The following is a 16854-nucleotide window of genomic DNA, read 5'->3' as shown; positions in this document are numbered from 1 at the left end:
AACACAGCTTCTTTCTGAGATAGGCAGAATGCTAAATAAAAGAAACTTGGGATGTCCATTTACCTGCTATGCCTGATGTTCCTTTGAGGGGTAGGCAAACTGTAATTCCCCATCAGATTTCAAGTGAAAATATGTAAAATGTTGTCTTTTTTGTCCCCCTAGAATTGCTTCATCTTACTGGCATGTGTTTATTTATGTGTGCTCTATTTAGGTTCCAGATGTGGAATCTCGAGAAGACTTAATTAAAAATCACTACATGGCAAGGATAGTGGAGCTTACGTCCCAGCTGCAGCTGGCTGACAGTAAGTCAGTGCATTTTTATGCTGAGGTGAGTCGGGGGAGTTAATTGGGCATTTTTATGCTGAGGTGAGTCGGGGAGAGTTAATTGGGTTGGTGGTTTTCCTCACCCCTTCAGGAATCAGGCCACCTATTCTACCATTTGCTAGAAGAGAGAAATCAATATGCATTTTCTGTGTACCTGTGTCTGTGCCTTTGGTTGCAGTTCATATTGATTAGTCTATTAACCACCCCCCAAATCTTAATTTCAATAAGACTGATTTGTCATTTCCAAGCTACTGAAAGATAGCCGGGGGACTTAGAAGTAGCCTTTTCTATAGTCATATAATATACATTTTGGAGCATTATTATTAGAGATTTCAAATGTTTTACAGTTAAGGACAGGTAGATGATCACAGATGAAGGAATTCTTGTGTAGGCAAGGTGAAAAACAAATATACCGTTTTTAAAAAAACACTTTCCAATTTCTAAATAACAAGTTAAATGAATTACTATAAATGAAAAAAAAAAGTAACCTTAAAGTTAAGTTGTTAAAGATATTGAAAAACACAACACCCTTTATTGAGACCTGACTTTATCTGTGATTTTCTCTTATACTGTAGAGATGGAGAGGTTGATAGGAGGCCAGTTGCTAGAAGTGGAGAGGAGCTTTGCGTATTTTTCCTGCTAAACTAAATGATGTGTACCTAGCTCAGTGTAGTGTGCAAGCAGCTATTGCATACATGTTAGATAAGTTGATGAGTAGCGATCATTTGTTGGAATGCAAAAAGCAGGGAGGACAGCAAATGAGAAAACTTGCAGAGGAATTGCTGTAATACCTAAGCCATACGGTACAGCAGTGTATCCTCATTATTTGGTTCTCTAACTGCTGAGTTAATGTCTCAGATTTGACTGTCACCTTCATGAGCACCTGCGCCTTACACGTACGTCTCTCCATTCTCTGTCTCATCTAGTGCTGAGCAGGGTTGGTATTTGATTAATAGGATGTAGTTTATTTGGTTGGCTGAACTGTCCTGAAATTTTCTTGAGAAATAAAGAGTAAATGGGAAATTTTTTTAGGCTATCTTATTTTCAAGAGATTTGCCTGTTTTCATAAATGTCTTCAGCATAATTGTGATACAAAAATTTGTAGATTGTCCCAGTTTTTCCTCATCTGTAAACAGGAAGTGGTGACCTCCTGAATGACCTTACTGGAATGGTTAGTCCGAGTGCCTGATGTGGACACAGCATTCAAGTGTGTCTCATCAGTTCCTCTTTGTCATTCTCAATGGTCTTATCAAAAAGTCTAGCGATCCTTTTAATTACTCACTTTCTTTGAACAATAGTGCAAAATAGAATTTTTCCTTTTTCATCTGCTCTGTATCTGGATGGTCTAGGTTTGGTAGAACTCCCAGAGAAAACAGCTGTGATCATAACGGTCCTGGACTCATTTTTTCCCCCGTACAGATAAAGAATAACTTATCAGGTGGGACTGTGAAGCTTTTATTGCTCTTGTAATGCGCTCTCTATTGAAGGACTAAAAGTATCTTAGAATCCATGGCCAGCATGCATTGATCACTTTTGAAATAATCACTTCCCTTTTCATCTGTCATATGGGTGAATGTAGAAAGTTCTTACTTTTTTTTTAACAAGTGGTCTTTAGATCAGAGCTAGGGAAAAAAACACCGATGGGCTTGGGTTATTAGACAAAATTTTTATTCCCTTACTAAAATGATGCAAGTGGGGCCTCATCTGTTGTACTCAGGTGTGGTACAGTGTCTGTAGGTGTTCAGCAGGTGCTGTGAAATGAATGAAAAACGAATGGCTTTTGCCTTTGGGGATTATTTTCTAATAACCTTCTCTGAAGTAAATTTGGTTTTGGAAAACACTGTTTCTAGAAATGGAATGTTTTCTGATTTTACAGTGCCGAGCACTCACTAAAAGACTAGCCTTGGCTGAGAAGTCTAAGGAGGCATTGACAGAGGAGATGAAACTTGCCAGTCAGAACATCAGCAGACTTCAGGTGAGTTCGTAAGTGTTATCTAAGCAGGCTTAATGTTTTTTCACTGAAAGCCCTTGGGCAGACAAGTCAGCCTTTCCTTTCAGAAGTTGTGGCATTTGACCTCTGCATGTGCTTTTTCTAACCACTTTGTTCCTAGCATATTTTAAACAAACATCTTATGTCAGACAAAAAGTGATTGACTTGTTTATTTCTCTGACTTGAGCTTTATTTTAAATTCTTCTACAGTCAACATGTGCTTGAATTATATTTACTGATAATCCTCCCACCTCCTTCCTTGTAATACTCCTCATAGTAGACTGGAGGCTTGTTCTACACACATTATTCTGTTCTTTCTCTTTTCTTTTTCATAAAACTGACCTACATTGAAAGGTGGGGCTGCAAAACATTCTTCCTTCTTCACCACCTTGTTTTGTAACATGGTACCCTTGTTACGTAAACATGGTACCAGACCAAGGAAAATACATCATCACAGTGCCAGCTCCTCTTTGTTGATCAGCTTCTCAGATTAGTTAGGAGCCCGTGTAGGATCAGATCTGAGGGGCCTGAAGAGAGCATGAGAAGCGGGAGGAGAAAGGAAGGGCACTTCGTCCCTCGAGGGCTGTGGGCCACTGAGGAGTGGGATGGTGTGAAAGTGTCCAAGGCCCTGTGTGAGGCTTGAGAAAACCTGAGGGGATCTGGAAAGATCATTTAGTCCTCTGGCCTTTCTGATGATTTTACACCTGGTTCAGAAGGAAACCCTTAAACATTTTTGCAAAGAAATTAAGGGCATATTTTGAAGGCTGAGAGAAACTTCTTTTCCATTTCTTTTTAAGTTTTTTTTTTTTTTTTTTTTTTATTAGACCTGTGCCTTCACCTTTGTGTTAATTGATCAGCTGGGCCATCTTCATAGGTTGCTTTTCCAAATTTTAAAAACTAATTTTAAAAGCTTCAGACTAAAGTGACTAGTGGGGCTTTAAATTTCCTTTTTTTCTCTCTTTTCCTTTGCTCTTCAGGATGAGCTGACAACCACCAAAAGGAGTTATGAGGATCAGTTAAGCATGATGAGTGACCATCTGTGCAGCATGAATGAGACATTGTCTAAACAGAGAGAAGAGATTGACACCCTGAAGATGTCCAGTAAGGTATGTGGGGTGAGGTGAAGAGGTAGTCCCTCTGCAATGTATTTAATATAGTTAATAGAAGGTATTTCACTGTTATGCATTTCAGGAGTGAAAGATTATGAGATTTATAATGCTTATAGATCATTTTCCTTAATCTCATTTGTCCTATAAAAAAGTAAAATTGAGTTTCCTTGACTGAGTTATAAACTTAGAAGTTCTGACTTTGAGGCATTAATATTGTGTCTGCTTCTTTGGGGGCACTTTTGGCATTTCTGCTATTCTTGTGGAAGAGTGGTGGTGGCACAGAGGTTTTTAGGAAGGGGATTGTGCTTTGTTTACAAAAGTATCTAAATGGTACTGTTGAGTAACCTTTAACAAAATTTATTCTCATAGGTATCCATATAACTAAGGAATGTCTGACTCTTTTTAACTCTGGAGATTACCTTTTTCATAAAGCCTCTGTTGTCTAAGTCAAGGTCAATAGATAACCGGTAATCTATTTAGGTTGGAATGTATATATCTACCTGCCATATCTTTATTTTTGTGTCATAACATATGTATTTTTTTGCCAAGATGGTAAGCTTTAAGGGACCAGGTGCTCAGTTCTATGTGTCATCTCTGATGCTTAACACGTTTCAGTAACTACAAGAGGCTATTTTACCACCATCAGCTGGAATTCACTGTCTATAGCTTGTGCTCTTTGAGATCTGCTGCTGCTACTTAGTAATTCAGCAGGCATTTATTGAATCCTGCTCTGTGCACTGGAGAAGAAGTAGAGATGAATAAACCATAGCTTTATTTTAGCTTCTGCTTGTGGTGGTGTAGGGCAACATTGAGGTCAGTTGGGGTCTTCTTGGAAAATACATAATGTTAATGTATTTGTGTTTGCATTACATAATTTTTATTTTTCAGTGTAGTATCATGGTATTTGTTGACCTCTCCCTACTTTAGAGGGTGTCTCTGATGCTTCTCTGGGCCTCACTGTGATGATTTTAACCAGCCAATATGGTTCTGATTATGGTTCTTCAGTTACTCGTGCTTCAGGAAACTTGAGCTTGAGGCAGAAGGTGGGGGTTGGCCTTCTTAAATAATGCCTCTTTTTACCTTTTTGGCCTCTTGATATTCCAGCAGGGAAATGTCTAACTTGAGGTTATATTCCTAGTCATGGAGGAAAGCACACACATTGAAGAGGTTACGTTTTGTCTTTTCTCATTTTAGTATAGAATGAGAAAGCCAGTTTTAGCACCTGTCATTTGAAAAGAAGTAAAGTGAGTCTAGGGAAAGCCTTGAATCTGCAAAGCATTTGGTTCTGAATTGAAGAGGGTAAATGTTGAGCACAGCAAAGCTCATTATCCCAGAGGTAATTAGATTATAGCTACTTCAGAAGGTAGGGAATTTTCAAGTTTTCTCAGAGCTTTTTAAACTGTTCCTCAAAATACATGTCATTAAGAAATCTCTAAGAGGGCTGGGGATGTGGCTCAAGCGGTAGGGCACTCGCCTGGCATGCGTGCGGCCCAGGTTCGATCCTCAGCACCACATACCAACAAAGGTGTTGTGTCCTCCGAGAACTAAAAAATAAATAAATATTAAAGATTCTCTCTCTCTCTCTCTCTCTTTCTCTCTCTCTCTCTCCTCTTTAAAAAAAAAAATCTCTAAGAGACTTGTCTTCAATTAGGAGTTTATATTGTTAGCCTTTCTTTGATCATGCTGTAATCCCTGTATTTTGCTTCCCCTCAAGCTTATTAATAATTTATAGTGCTATAGCATCATCTTATGGCTGAGTTGACATTGTCTCCATTGGATACCAAGTAAATATCCTCAACCATTTGTTTGCTATTATCTTTCTCTTAGTATTTGTATTCTGCAGGCATTCCCCACTTATAAGAAAAAAAAAAGTATCTATACCTCATAGTTTAGGAATTTAATTAAAATGTATTCCTAAGAAATGAACTGCTCCAAAAAAGAAAACATTATACAAAACCAGAAAGTTCAAGTTTCCTTATTTGATGGAATTGGAAATAAGTGAAGATATTTTCTCTCTAACTATTCTCAGCTTACTTTTGACAGATAATCAGTATCATTTGGCATTTAGTTGGCACATATTCAAAATTATTAGCTATTAAGGCCTTTATACAGTGTTTGTTTAAACAGTGCAAAAGCATGTTTAGGCTAAAATTTTTTACTCAGTTTCATGAAATCTTATTCTCTGTTGTCTTTAGAACAAAATGAATGTTTTGAGGTTTTGGTAAATCCCAGATAGTAGCCTGCTTTTCTTCCTTTATTGCCTACCCCATCCCCCACGGGGATAGGGCCCACAGAAGTAGAAAGCAGGGAGAGTTAAAAGTAAACTGTTGTGCGATTATTGAATAAAAGTTACAATGCAAGGTTATCGGCTATTCTCCCTCCAGGAAGCAAAAATGTTCCAAAGTGAAATATGGCCTTCTGACAGCTTGGTTTATAAACTATGTGAACTATTTTTTTTTGGAAATTTGTGTTCTTATTGTTTATATTTTTCTTTGCCTAGGGAAATTCAAAAAAGAACAAGAGTCGATAGCTCATAAATAGCTGGTTGGCGACTGTTCTTTCCAGAGCTGCTGCTACTGCTGCTGCACAGAGCTGCAGGCCGAGACTCCTCGTCCAGCGCTGGCGGCTTCGGGAAGCTGAAGTGTTGTTGGACCTAGTAAACTAGTCAGTGTTGTAAATGGCCTTGAAACATTTAAAATATATTTGTAACCAGTAAGGCAAATACAGAATTTGATGTTGACAGTAAAATGGAAAACAGTACACATACCATGGATATTATAGGTTTCCTTATGCTGTTTTTACTGTGCACTTTTTAAAATTAGGTTTTAATTTCAGTATGTGAGAACAAATATTTTGTATATTTTCAAACTCAATTATATGGTAATCGATTTGGTATCTATGGAATAGATATATGTTTCTGGATAAAATGCTTAAATTGTCAAACTGTCATTACTTCTTACTATAATTGAAAGCAGTCTCCAGATTCTTTTTTAAAGATTTATTCATATTCTCTATCTCTCCCTCCCTCTCAGAGGAAATGAGTCTTGCAAACTTCAGATCCTGTGGGTTTATTATCATTGTCTTCAGCTCTTCAGTACCCTCTCTGTGTTAGGATAATAACTCAAGAAAATTCATGTCAATAAATTCATACTTATGTCAAACTTTCAGTCTCTATGAAAATTTGGTAAAAGAAACCAAAACCTGTTAAAGTCGACTTTACAAAACTTATAAAAACTCAGTTGACTTAGATGTAATCTTTCTAATTCCCCAAATTGGAATAATTGTAGTTAATCCTTTATAATGCTTTTGAGTTTTGTCTTGAGAGCTGCTTGTACACTCAAGGGTCAAACAAGAACCCTAAGACCTTTAGGCTCCGGTGGTTTATCCCATAAATATTTTTTGTGTCATTTTAGTGTAAACTTCAGGAGTGTCTCTCCTTGCACCCCCACTCCCACAGCCCAAAATAGATTGTTCCTTTTTCAGTTGCTTGCACAGGCCCATTTAATTCCCCAGATTAGCTGAGGGGTTCCTGAAATTCCTTCCTTCCTAACTCCCTCCCTGTGACTGCATCTTCCTTGAGGCTCTTCCTAGGCAGTTGCTGGTCACCCTCCCACCTGCTTTATTCTGGTTAATCTGAGAGCCCATCATTCGCTTCCCTCAGTGCTCAGTGTCAAGGCTGCGTCTGTGGTTTTTTACCCTGAGTCCTCAGCTGCCTGCCATGGAGAGAGACTCTGGTTATGCTCAGTCCTCATGGCAATGAAAGTATTTGGATCCTGGGTTGGGGGACCTTGGGGTTAGTTCAGTCCCTTGCCCCCTCACCTTATCACTGTCCATTTCCAATTCTCTATCAATTAAACCAGCACCTGCACCCAGGTCCCCAAACTCTGAGGGAAACATCAAAGAACCACGCTGACTAGCTCACCCTATTATGAGCTTGGGAACCTCACCTTCCAAGCTTACATTGTTCCATGATAGTCCTTTGGCATTTCTATTCCAAGTTTCAGTAATGACTATACCACTTCTCAAGCCTTGCCCCCTCATAATCAGACTGTATACCATCAAACTCACAGTCCCTCAGCAGGAGTGCCTCTTCACTGCCACACTTGTTTATATATAAACCCAACCTGACTGTGAGGCAATGGGGGCTCCTGCTCCCCATAAAGCCAACATGTTTTCAATGCTTTGGTGCCACTCCCTTTCCAGGACTTTGCCTTTCACATTTACATCTTCAATTTCTCATTCTGCTTGACTCCTCTCCCCCAACTTCCAAACAAATTGAATTTACCCCATCCTTTAAAAAGTTGAGTTTAGACTTAGAAGCCAAATTTCCTGGGTTCAAATCCTTTTACTCACAGATTAATTACTTAGCATTTCTGTGTCTCAGTTTTTTTTAATCTATTAATAGGAGATATAAATAATACCTACCTCCTAGGATTTTTATAAAGATTAAATGAATTAATATTGTAAATTGCCTAGAGTACCTCGTATAAAGATTATTTATTAGTAATAAATGTTACTGGCAATATTACTGTCATTGCTACTTAAGTTATTTATTTTTCTCCTCCCTTTGTCCATATTCTTTCCCATTTTTCTTCCAGATTTTATGGAAATGGTTATTGTTGGTTGTCTTCCCATCTTTCTCAAGACCCATTTGCTCCTTTAATTTGGGGTAGTCAGGTTTCATTGCCTACATTATAATGAAGCCACCATAAGGAGCCTTGCCAGTGTCCACCTGATTGCCAAGTCCAGTGGCTTCTCTTCATCTCTGCTCTTGCCTGAGTTTTCTATAATGTGAAAGATTATAACCCAATTTGTCTTTGAAGATCTTTCTTCTTCTGGATTTTCCAGTGCTTCTTTCTCTTTCATTCTTGTTCTCTTTTCCTGTGAAAATTCCTTCTCAGTTTCTTCTATGGTTCTCCTTTAAGTGTTCTTCAAGATCCTGTTTCAGCTTCTCAGTCATTGAGTCTACTGAGAGATGTCAGACCTCATCTTTCCAGCTTTGACCTCTTCCGAGCTATTCCCCGAGCTCATGCTGTCATATGAATTCTCTACCAGGTATCCCATGGGCAGCTCACAATTCCAGGGTTCAGTCAATGGTAAATTCACTCACCCAATTCCCCTCCCATTTTTTTCTAGTTTTCTTGCATCTCACCAGATGTGTTTCTTACCTAATACTCATTTAGTCAACAGACATTTATTGAGTGCCTTTTATACACTAAAAACTATCCCAAGTGCTGGAACTCAAATAATAGACAAAAATACCTTTCATCATTGAACTTAGTGTGGGGAAGAAAACAAAAGTAAATAAAATATACAATGTGTTAAAAGCTTCTAAGTACTGAAGAGGAAAACATAAAGCCAGGAAAGGGGATAAGGACTTGATGGGATATTGGCTTTTAAGAGAGAGAGACCAGGAAAGGTGTGACAAATGAGTAAAGATCTGAAGAAAATGAATCATGAGTCATGTAGACCTCGGGGCAAGAGTGTATCACACAGGAAGACTAGCACGTGCTAAGGTCCTGTGTGGAGTAAGCCTGGAATCCAAGAAAGCAAGGGGCCCGCTGCAGCTGGAGTAGAGGGAGCAAGGATGAGAATAGTAGGAGAAGATGAGACAGCAGACAAGGTAACTGACCTGTGAGTTGTAGATGTTGGTCTTAAAAATTTGTGAGTACGAATAGGAAGCCCTTGGAAAGTTAGGGACAAAGCAAAGACATTACTTGACTTTAAGTTTTAATAGAATTCTAGTAACAATTCTTTGTTGCTCAGTTGAGAATAGATTAGGGGGGAACAGGGTGGAAACACAGACCTGTCAGATGGTTACTGCGGTAACAGGAGGCCATCTAGAGATGATGGTAGCTTGGACCATGGTGCTGATGGGGGAAGTTATGTGAAATCTGTGTCTGGATTTATTTTGAAGATAGAATTGATAGGATTTACCTAACAGATTTATCCAAAATTGCAACTCCTTATACTTTTATTGCTTGTCTCTGCTTTGTTTTCCTTAATACTTATCACAATCTGGCATATGATCTATTTGCTTTATGTGTTGCCTGTTTCTGCCTCTAGAAGACACAGCTCCGTGAAGGCAGGTGTTTTTGTTTGGTTTGTTCATTGCTGTACTCTGTTCCTAGAACACTACCTGGCAATTAGTGAATGTTTATTGAATGAATTTTGATTGGTTGGAGGGTGGGGTGTGAGAGAAGGAGAGGAGTCAAAGATGAATCCAAGGGTTTGGGCCTGAACAAGCATCACTGAGGAGGATTGAGGGAGAAGCAGCTAGCTTCTCCAAGTTGAAATTTAATCTGGAGACCTGGGAATCACCCTTGATTCCTCCTCATCTTGCACATCTCATTGGTTATCTTGTTTTACTGAATACTTCTGTCTTTGCAGTGTTTCTGACTTCTAACCTCTCTTTACTCTATACCTGAAATTGAGCCCTGGCTACCTGTCTGGACTCATCTTCCAGTCCTCCCACCCCTTCTACCAGATAATTTTTCTAAAACATGTCTCTGCAGAGCCCACTTTCCTGACGGACAGCCTTCAGAATGGCTCCTTATTGTGTCTGGAAGTCTGTTAGTAGTGTAAATATCGCCATTCTTAGCTCACTTTCTCCTCTCTTTCATGCATGAAGCACACTCTCCTCTTTGTGAAAACTCTTGGGCCTCTGAGTCAGGAGGAATTTTGGAGCAATAGGCCTGCTTTTTTCTTAGAGATGATGTAAATCTTGGGATTATTTCCCTTTTTGCTTTGGAGTTGGATCTATGGCAAAATGGTGCCTTTTTTTTTTTTAATCTTTATTTTGTTTATTTTTATGTGGTGCTGAGGATTGAACCCAGTGCCTCACACGTGTGAGGTAAGTACTCTGCCACTGAGCCACAACCCTGGCCTCCAAAATGGTGCCTTTTTGACTTATCTGCTAAGATCTTTGCTTTTTTGACAAAGTCGGTTCCCAAGGCACAGTGTAATTCTTGTGTACTAACTCTTACCCTAAGTCAGGCATAGGTAGGCCTTGACACTGTGGTTCTCTTTAAACTGCCCAACAACCATTATCTCATATATATTCTCACTATCCCCATTTTATAGATAGAAGACTAAGGTTTAGAGGGCCAACTTGTCTACAGTCACACAACTAGTACATATTGGAGCCAGGGTTCAACTCCAGCTTAGTTGGCTTCCTAAGCCTGGATTATTCACTACTGTAGTATGAACCTTTTAAATTGGGACTTTCAAGTTCTTCAGATACTACATATTTGGAGAATAAAATATCAAATTTCTCAGTAACTCATGTACCTCATTCAACTTTACCTTTCCACAGCTTTACTAAACAGCCCTTATACCTTTTTCCAATTTGTTTTTAGTTAGCTTCTTAGGCTAATTTAAAGGTATTGGTACAATGTTTGTGTTTTATATGATTTTTCTTTCCTGACACTGCATTTTTATTTACACAAACCCTGCCAACCATTTATTCCTGAACCAAATTTGTTGTCACAATTTTATTATAGGAATTTTCTAACATACAAATTTGGAGACACTAATATAAGCCTTATGTCCCTATTACTCATTATGAACACTGTTAATCTTGTTTTGCTTTTTTTTTTTTTTTAATGCTTTTTTCCCCTATGGAGTATTTTAAAGCAAACTCCAGACATTGGGTCATTTGATCTGTAAATGCTTTTGTTCTGCATGCCTTTGAAAGAGTGATAGGCACTGACTTCTAAACCTTACACAGGTAATTAGTTCATTCAACAAGTGTGTGTAGAGTGCCTGCAGCCTGCTCAGTGCTGAGCAGACTGTGAGGAACAAAACAGACATGATGGCTGCCTTTGAGAGGTTACAGCCCAGCAGTGAGGCCAAGAAGTAATCTCATAAGTACACAATGACAGATGTCATCAGTTGTCCATCCTGTCCTGGGATTGTCTCAGGTCAGTCAGCAAGAGATAATACATAGAGGCTTTTCCCCTCCAAATGTCTGTATTATTTGAGTCAGACTTATAAAATATTTATTATTAAGAAACAAAACAAGGCAAAACAGATGACAACAACAACAAAAAAGTTCCTTTTTTATCTTCCCCCCATTTTATACACTCCAGATATGCACTCCAGCTTTCCATGACTCTGACAAAATACCTGAGAAAAACAAAGGAGGAAAGATTTTTCAAAGCTCATGGTTTCAGAAATTTCAGTTCATGGTCAACTAGCTCCATTGCTTTTAGGCATGTGGTAGGGCAGATGAATCATGGCAGAAGGGCATGGGGGAGAAAAGCTCCTTAGAGAACAAGGAAAGAGCTGGGGACAACATATATCCTTCCAAGCCATGCCCCCAGTTACCTGCTTCTTCCAGCTAGGCCCCACCTTCTAGAAGTTTCCACCACCTTCCCTAATGCCATCAAATTATGAATCTTTTATTGGATCCATCCACCTATGAGGTTGGAGTCCTCAAGATCCAATCACTTTCCAAAAGCCCCACTTGTAAACTTTGCTGCTCCCAGGACCAAACCATCAATGCAGAGCCTTTGGGGGACATGCCACATCCAAACCACACACCTGAGAAAACCACTGCTGCTCACTGTCTTGGTATCTCTATTTCCAAAAAGCATGTTACTTTTGCTTTCCTCTTAGGCATCACTAATTGACTCTGCAGGTGGAAGATGAAGATTTGTCTGTTTTATCCACTTCCTGTCCCCAGCCTTCACATTCACATAAATACTTTCTCTTTAAATTGGCATATCGACATTTGTCTAGGTTGATATTCAGTATATGCTTCATTGTGACTACTCAAATGCTAGTGGTAGCTGAGTAATATAACATCCTATGATACTTTTCCTTTTCTGTACAACTCTAAAATTATTAACTATGTTTTCTATGATTCTCATCACTAATTTATTCCTAAGTTTTCTCCCAGATATGATAACTCTGCTCTCAGTGTGGTCAAATCAATTGAGTGTTCAGCCAACTTCATCTTCAAGAACTCTCAAGCCTGGTGCCATGGTGTGTGCCTGTAGTCCAGCCACTCAGGAGGTGGAGGCAGGAGATTAGTTTAAAATGAGCCCAGGAGTTCAACACCAGCCTGGGCAACATAGAGACACCCCATCTCAAAAAAACAAAAACTCTCTCCCAGCACCCGCAACCTGCTCCAGGCTGTATTAGTTGATCTCTGGTAGCAGCACTGCTGTTGTCCCAGGACCTCCCTTCTTCAACATCCTGGGTATCGAATGTCTTTTTCACCTTTAAAACAACCCTCACTCAGCTCCAGGAGCCCTTCCAGTGACTGCCCTTCCCCGCTACTTACCTTTGCAGCCCACCTATCAAACTTAACTTTGCAGCTTACCTCTCCTGTCCAGGCCTCATGTGGCATGGAAAGTTAAAAAATGAGAGGAAATTCTCAGTCTAGGCACAGAGTAGGGACTTGAAGTCCATGCAGAGTGAAAGCCAAGACCAAAAGAGGACTAATTAATCATGCCTTGCTTACTGGAGAAGATGGGATTTTTAGAATGTATTAAAATGACATTTCCTACTTTTTCTTGATTATATATTACCTACTTATTGTTGGAAATTTGGAAAATGAGAAGTATCAAGCACACAACTCATTTTTTATTCCTGTTCATGGCTGTATAAAATATGTATTTAGTCAAATTAGGATTATGTGAGAAGAAATACCAAATGAGAAGGGGGAAAAGCATTTTACCTGTCTGCACAACTCCAGGGGACACTGGTCCACATGGTGATCTACACTATTCCTAGAAAGCATGGAAAGAGCCTTCAAGCACAGCTTTAAGAAACCAATAAATAGCATTGTATGGTATTTTTCAAACTCCCTCTCCATTAACTTGTTACATGCACTACTACTCAGTTTTCAAAGTTGATAAAATTGGATTCTTCATTGCTTTTGGTAAGAAACTATCAGTTAAGCTAACAGATACTTTTAAACAACATGACCACTTTCAAGTTCATTATCCATTAAACAAACAAACCCCAAACTCAGCCATTCTGCTTGCAAACAAAAGTGTGGGAAAAAAAGCAAAAACTTAAAATGATGAACCAATTAGCCAAGTCACCAAATGAGTTGGAACAAAATGAATGAATTAAATCCTTCTTCATAGTAAAAATCCTCAGACAGAAAATATGTGCAATTTATAGTTTTGTTTTATGCAGCATTAACCCTGGAAATTACTCCGATGTCTTAAGACTTCAAACTGCTTAACTTTAACATGTGAAGATAGCTACATAGTTGGTTGATGATGGCTAAGAAAACATCTGTGGGAGCCACACTGACAAGGAATAGTTTGTTCTATGTTTGAAGAGGAAGTTTCTGTTCTCGGCTAAGAGCCATGTCCTCAGATACCATGGTGATAAATGGAAAGCTTGTCAGTAAGTGGTTGCCTCTTTGCCTTAAATTTTTAAGCAGTTTAGTAATTAGATCTAAATTAGGAAATTAACTGGCAATCAAAGTATTCAAGCAGGAAAACTCATTATAGCTCTTCCAAGTCTTTGAAAGAAAGGGTTAGAGAGTGTTAGAATAACTTTTCCTAAGGAGAGGATTAGAAAAATTCAGTCATAGATGGAAACATGCTGGGGACTTTTGTTTGCAGGAATAGAGGCCTCAAAAAAGTACCTCTCCTGTTAGAACCTTGAGTCCCTCCCCCCTGGGGGGGGGCTTTAATATCCCTGAACTCAACCACACTGTTCTCTTTAAACACAAGGGAGGAGTGGAATAGCCCCATGGTGACATCTTCTGGGCCCAAAAATAGAAACAGTAAAGTTCAGTTAACAAAGAACAAAATGTCATTCAATTACATCCTGCACAGATACTGAAGGGTATTCTCCCAGCTTTCCTGTGTTTCTTTAGGATACTACTCAGTTGTGTTAAACTGTCAACCTGTCTCATATAGTTACTTTATGTATGTCATCTCTCTAAACAGCTTCAGATGCTGTGAGGCAGGTATCTTTTACTTACTTCCCTTGGTGCCTAGCAGAATGTCATGTTTACAGGAAGTGTTCAGTAAATGCTAATTGGATACATTGTAAGGATTAGATCAAGGATTGGATCAACAACTGTAGCCAAGGTCAGTGTAGCTCAAGCCATACCTATGGGTGTCCCATCTGCAGGATAAAGGACAGGCAATCTCAAGAAGTTCAGAATGGCGACTACTGGCCTAAACAGCATTGATTTCAATCAACACTCTCATTGAAGACATGGGCATTTATCTCTGGAAATTTCCATCCAATGGGTATTAGAATTTCCTCATAGAAAAAGTCATTTATGAGGATTCCAACATGGCGGCAGGTGCAGAGAGATCAAGTCTCTGACCTCTTCAGCTGTGCAGGCACAGGGAGTCGTAAACAACCTAAATCTGTTTGCTCAGGATCACTAGGCAATGCTGAGCTGACGTGGATCTGGGGTGAACAGTCTGGGCCTCTCAGAACACACACTGAGCCCGGATCGGCTGAATTCAAGCTCCCGTTCGCCTGCTTCCCGCAGACAAACAGCTGTGACTCAGCACTAATCCATCCGGCTGAAACAACTGGTCAGCCCTTCTCATCCTACGGAGGTAAATGCCTACCGAGCCTTCATAGGTAGTGGCCACAGGTTTGAAATGGGGCTTGGGAGAGACAGTAAGGACCCACCCATTGCATTAGTCGCCCGGCAAAGGGAAACGAACTGTCGCCATTTGCAAGAGATACCACCATGGCAGAAACTGATGTCATCAGACTGCGGCGGAGGAGATAACTTCATTGAAACCTGCGGCTACAGGTGTGTAATGCCCTAGCCTTCCCTCTCCACACATCAGGGAAACCTTAAGGGCCCCTCCCAGCTCTCCCGTGAGCGCGATACCCAGCCCGAGGGAATCAGAGGTGGCGCGGGACCCGTGGCGTGGAACTACCGCTCCCACCAGTGCTGACAGCTGAGGTCTCTTGCACCAACTACCGGGGGCGGGGCTACCGGAGGGCAAGTAAAATTCGCTGAGGATTCTCAGCCCCAAGCTCTACAAACATTGGGTCTGAGGGAATGGCAAACTGGAAGAGTGTGCCCAGTCGTTCATGAAAACAGGGCTCCCAAGAGCAGCAGACCTGGCGTGTAGCCAGTATTGTGGTGAGCGGCACCCGTGAGAGGGGCCTGGCTAGAGGAAAAGTGGGAAGTGACTAGACACAAGAGGAGGCCCTAGGCACTCAGGATTGGAGACTCACCCAGTCTGGGAGGAGCTGCTGCACAGTGATTGGTTCCCGCGTATTGACAGGAGAAACTTGGCCTGGTGGGCACAGCGCCACCTACTGGAAGAGAAGTTAATCAAACTCTAAGACTGCATTTATTAGTTTTTTTTTTCTTTTCTCTTTTTTTTTTTTTTTTGATTTGGGTTTTTCTTTCATTTTCATTTTTCTTTCTTGTTTTTTTTAAATTTTTTTTACAATTTTTTTAAATTTTTTTTCTTCTAATTTTAATTTTAATTTTTTTTATTATTTTTTTTAAATTTTTTTCCTTTTTTTATTTCCTGTTTTTTTTCCTTCTTTTGGCTTTTCATTTCTTTTCAATTATCTTATCCCCCCTTCCTTAAATTCTACCTGCTTACTCTCATTCTCTTTAGTGACTTCTTCCCTTCCCTTCTAATACCTTTCCTCCCAAGCATCAAATAAATTTATAGGAGTAAACAGTAACTCAGCAGTCAAACAGAACAAGAAGTAACATGAGCAGCTTCAAAAAGCAAGGAAGAAAAGGAGTACAAACAATGCAGGACAGACTAAATATTCAGGAGGACCTAGAGTCATCAGAAAAATGGTCATATAAAGAACTCAAGGAACACCTTAGACAGATGGAATGGAACCTTAAAGAGGATACAAGACAGCAAATTCAAGCAGCGAAAGAACACATTGAGAATGAATTACATAAACAGATAAAAGAAGTTAAGCATCTTTATCAGGAGATAGAGATTATAAAAAATAATCAAACAATACTAGAAATGAAGGAAACGATAAACCAAATTAAAAACTCAATTGAGAGTATCACTAACAGAGTGGAGCAAGTAGAAGCCAGAACGTCAGATAATGAAGACAAAATATATCATCTTGAAAAGAGTCTAGCCAACTCAGAAAGGCTGCTAAAAAATCACGAGAAAAACATCCAAGAGTTATGGGATAACATAAAAAAACCAAACTTACGAGTCATCGGGATAGAAGAAGGTACAGAGATTCACACCAAGGGAATGAGTAACCTGCTGAATGAAATAATTACAGAAAACTTCCCAGAAATAAAAAAGGAAACAGATATACAAATTGAAGATGCATACAGGACACCGAGCACACAAAATCACAGTAGACCAACGCCAAGACACATTGTTATGAAGATATCCAATATACAGAACAAAGAGAAAATATTAAAAGCTACAAGAGAAAGGAGACAGATTACATTCAGGGGTAAACCCATAAGGTTAACAACAG

The 16854-nt window shown here is 39.5% G+C and overlaps 1 protein-coding gene across 1 annotated transcript in view; it reads left to right on the top strand.

The window, feature by feature from the left end:
* Nucleotides 1-7891, top strand: part of PPP1R21 (protein phosphatase 1 regulatory subunit 21) — a 67782-nt gene extending 59891 nt beyond the window's left edge. Inside the window, exons 19-22 of the mRNA XM_081264058.1 lie at nt 212-328; nt 2201-2299; nt 3292-3420; nt 5924-7891. Coding sequence (XP_081120184.1) covers nt 212-328; nt 2201-2299; nt 3292-3420; nt 5924-5953 — 375 coding nt within the window. The 3' untranslated portion in view covers nt 5954-7891. The remainder of the gene's footprint in view (nt 1-211; nt 329-2200; nt 2300-3291; nt 3421-5923) is intronic.
* Nucleotides 7892-16854: the final 8963 nt, after the last annotated feature.

Source organism: Spermophilus citellus (genome assembly GCF_964194105.1).
Source record: "Spermophilus citellus genome assembly, chromosome: 13".
NCBI lineage: Eukaryota > Metazoa > Chordata > Mammalia > Rodentia > Sciuridae > Spermophilus > Spermophilus citellus.
The sequence above is the reverse complement of the archived record's forward strand: the minus strand, read 5'-3'. Positions and strand labels throughout refer to the sequence as shown.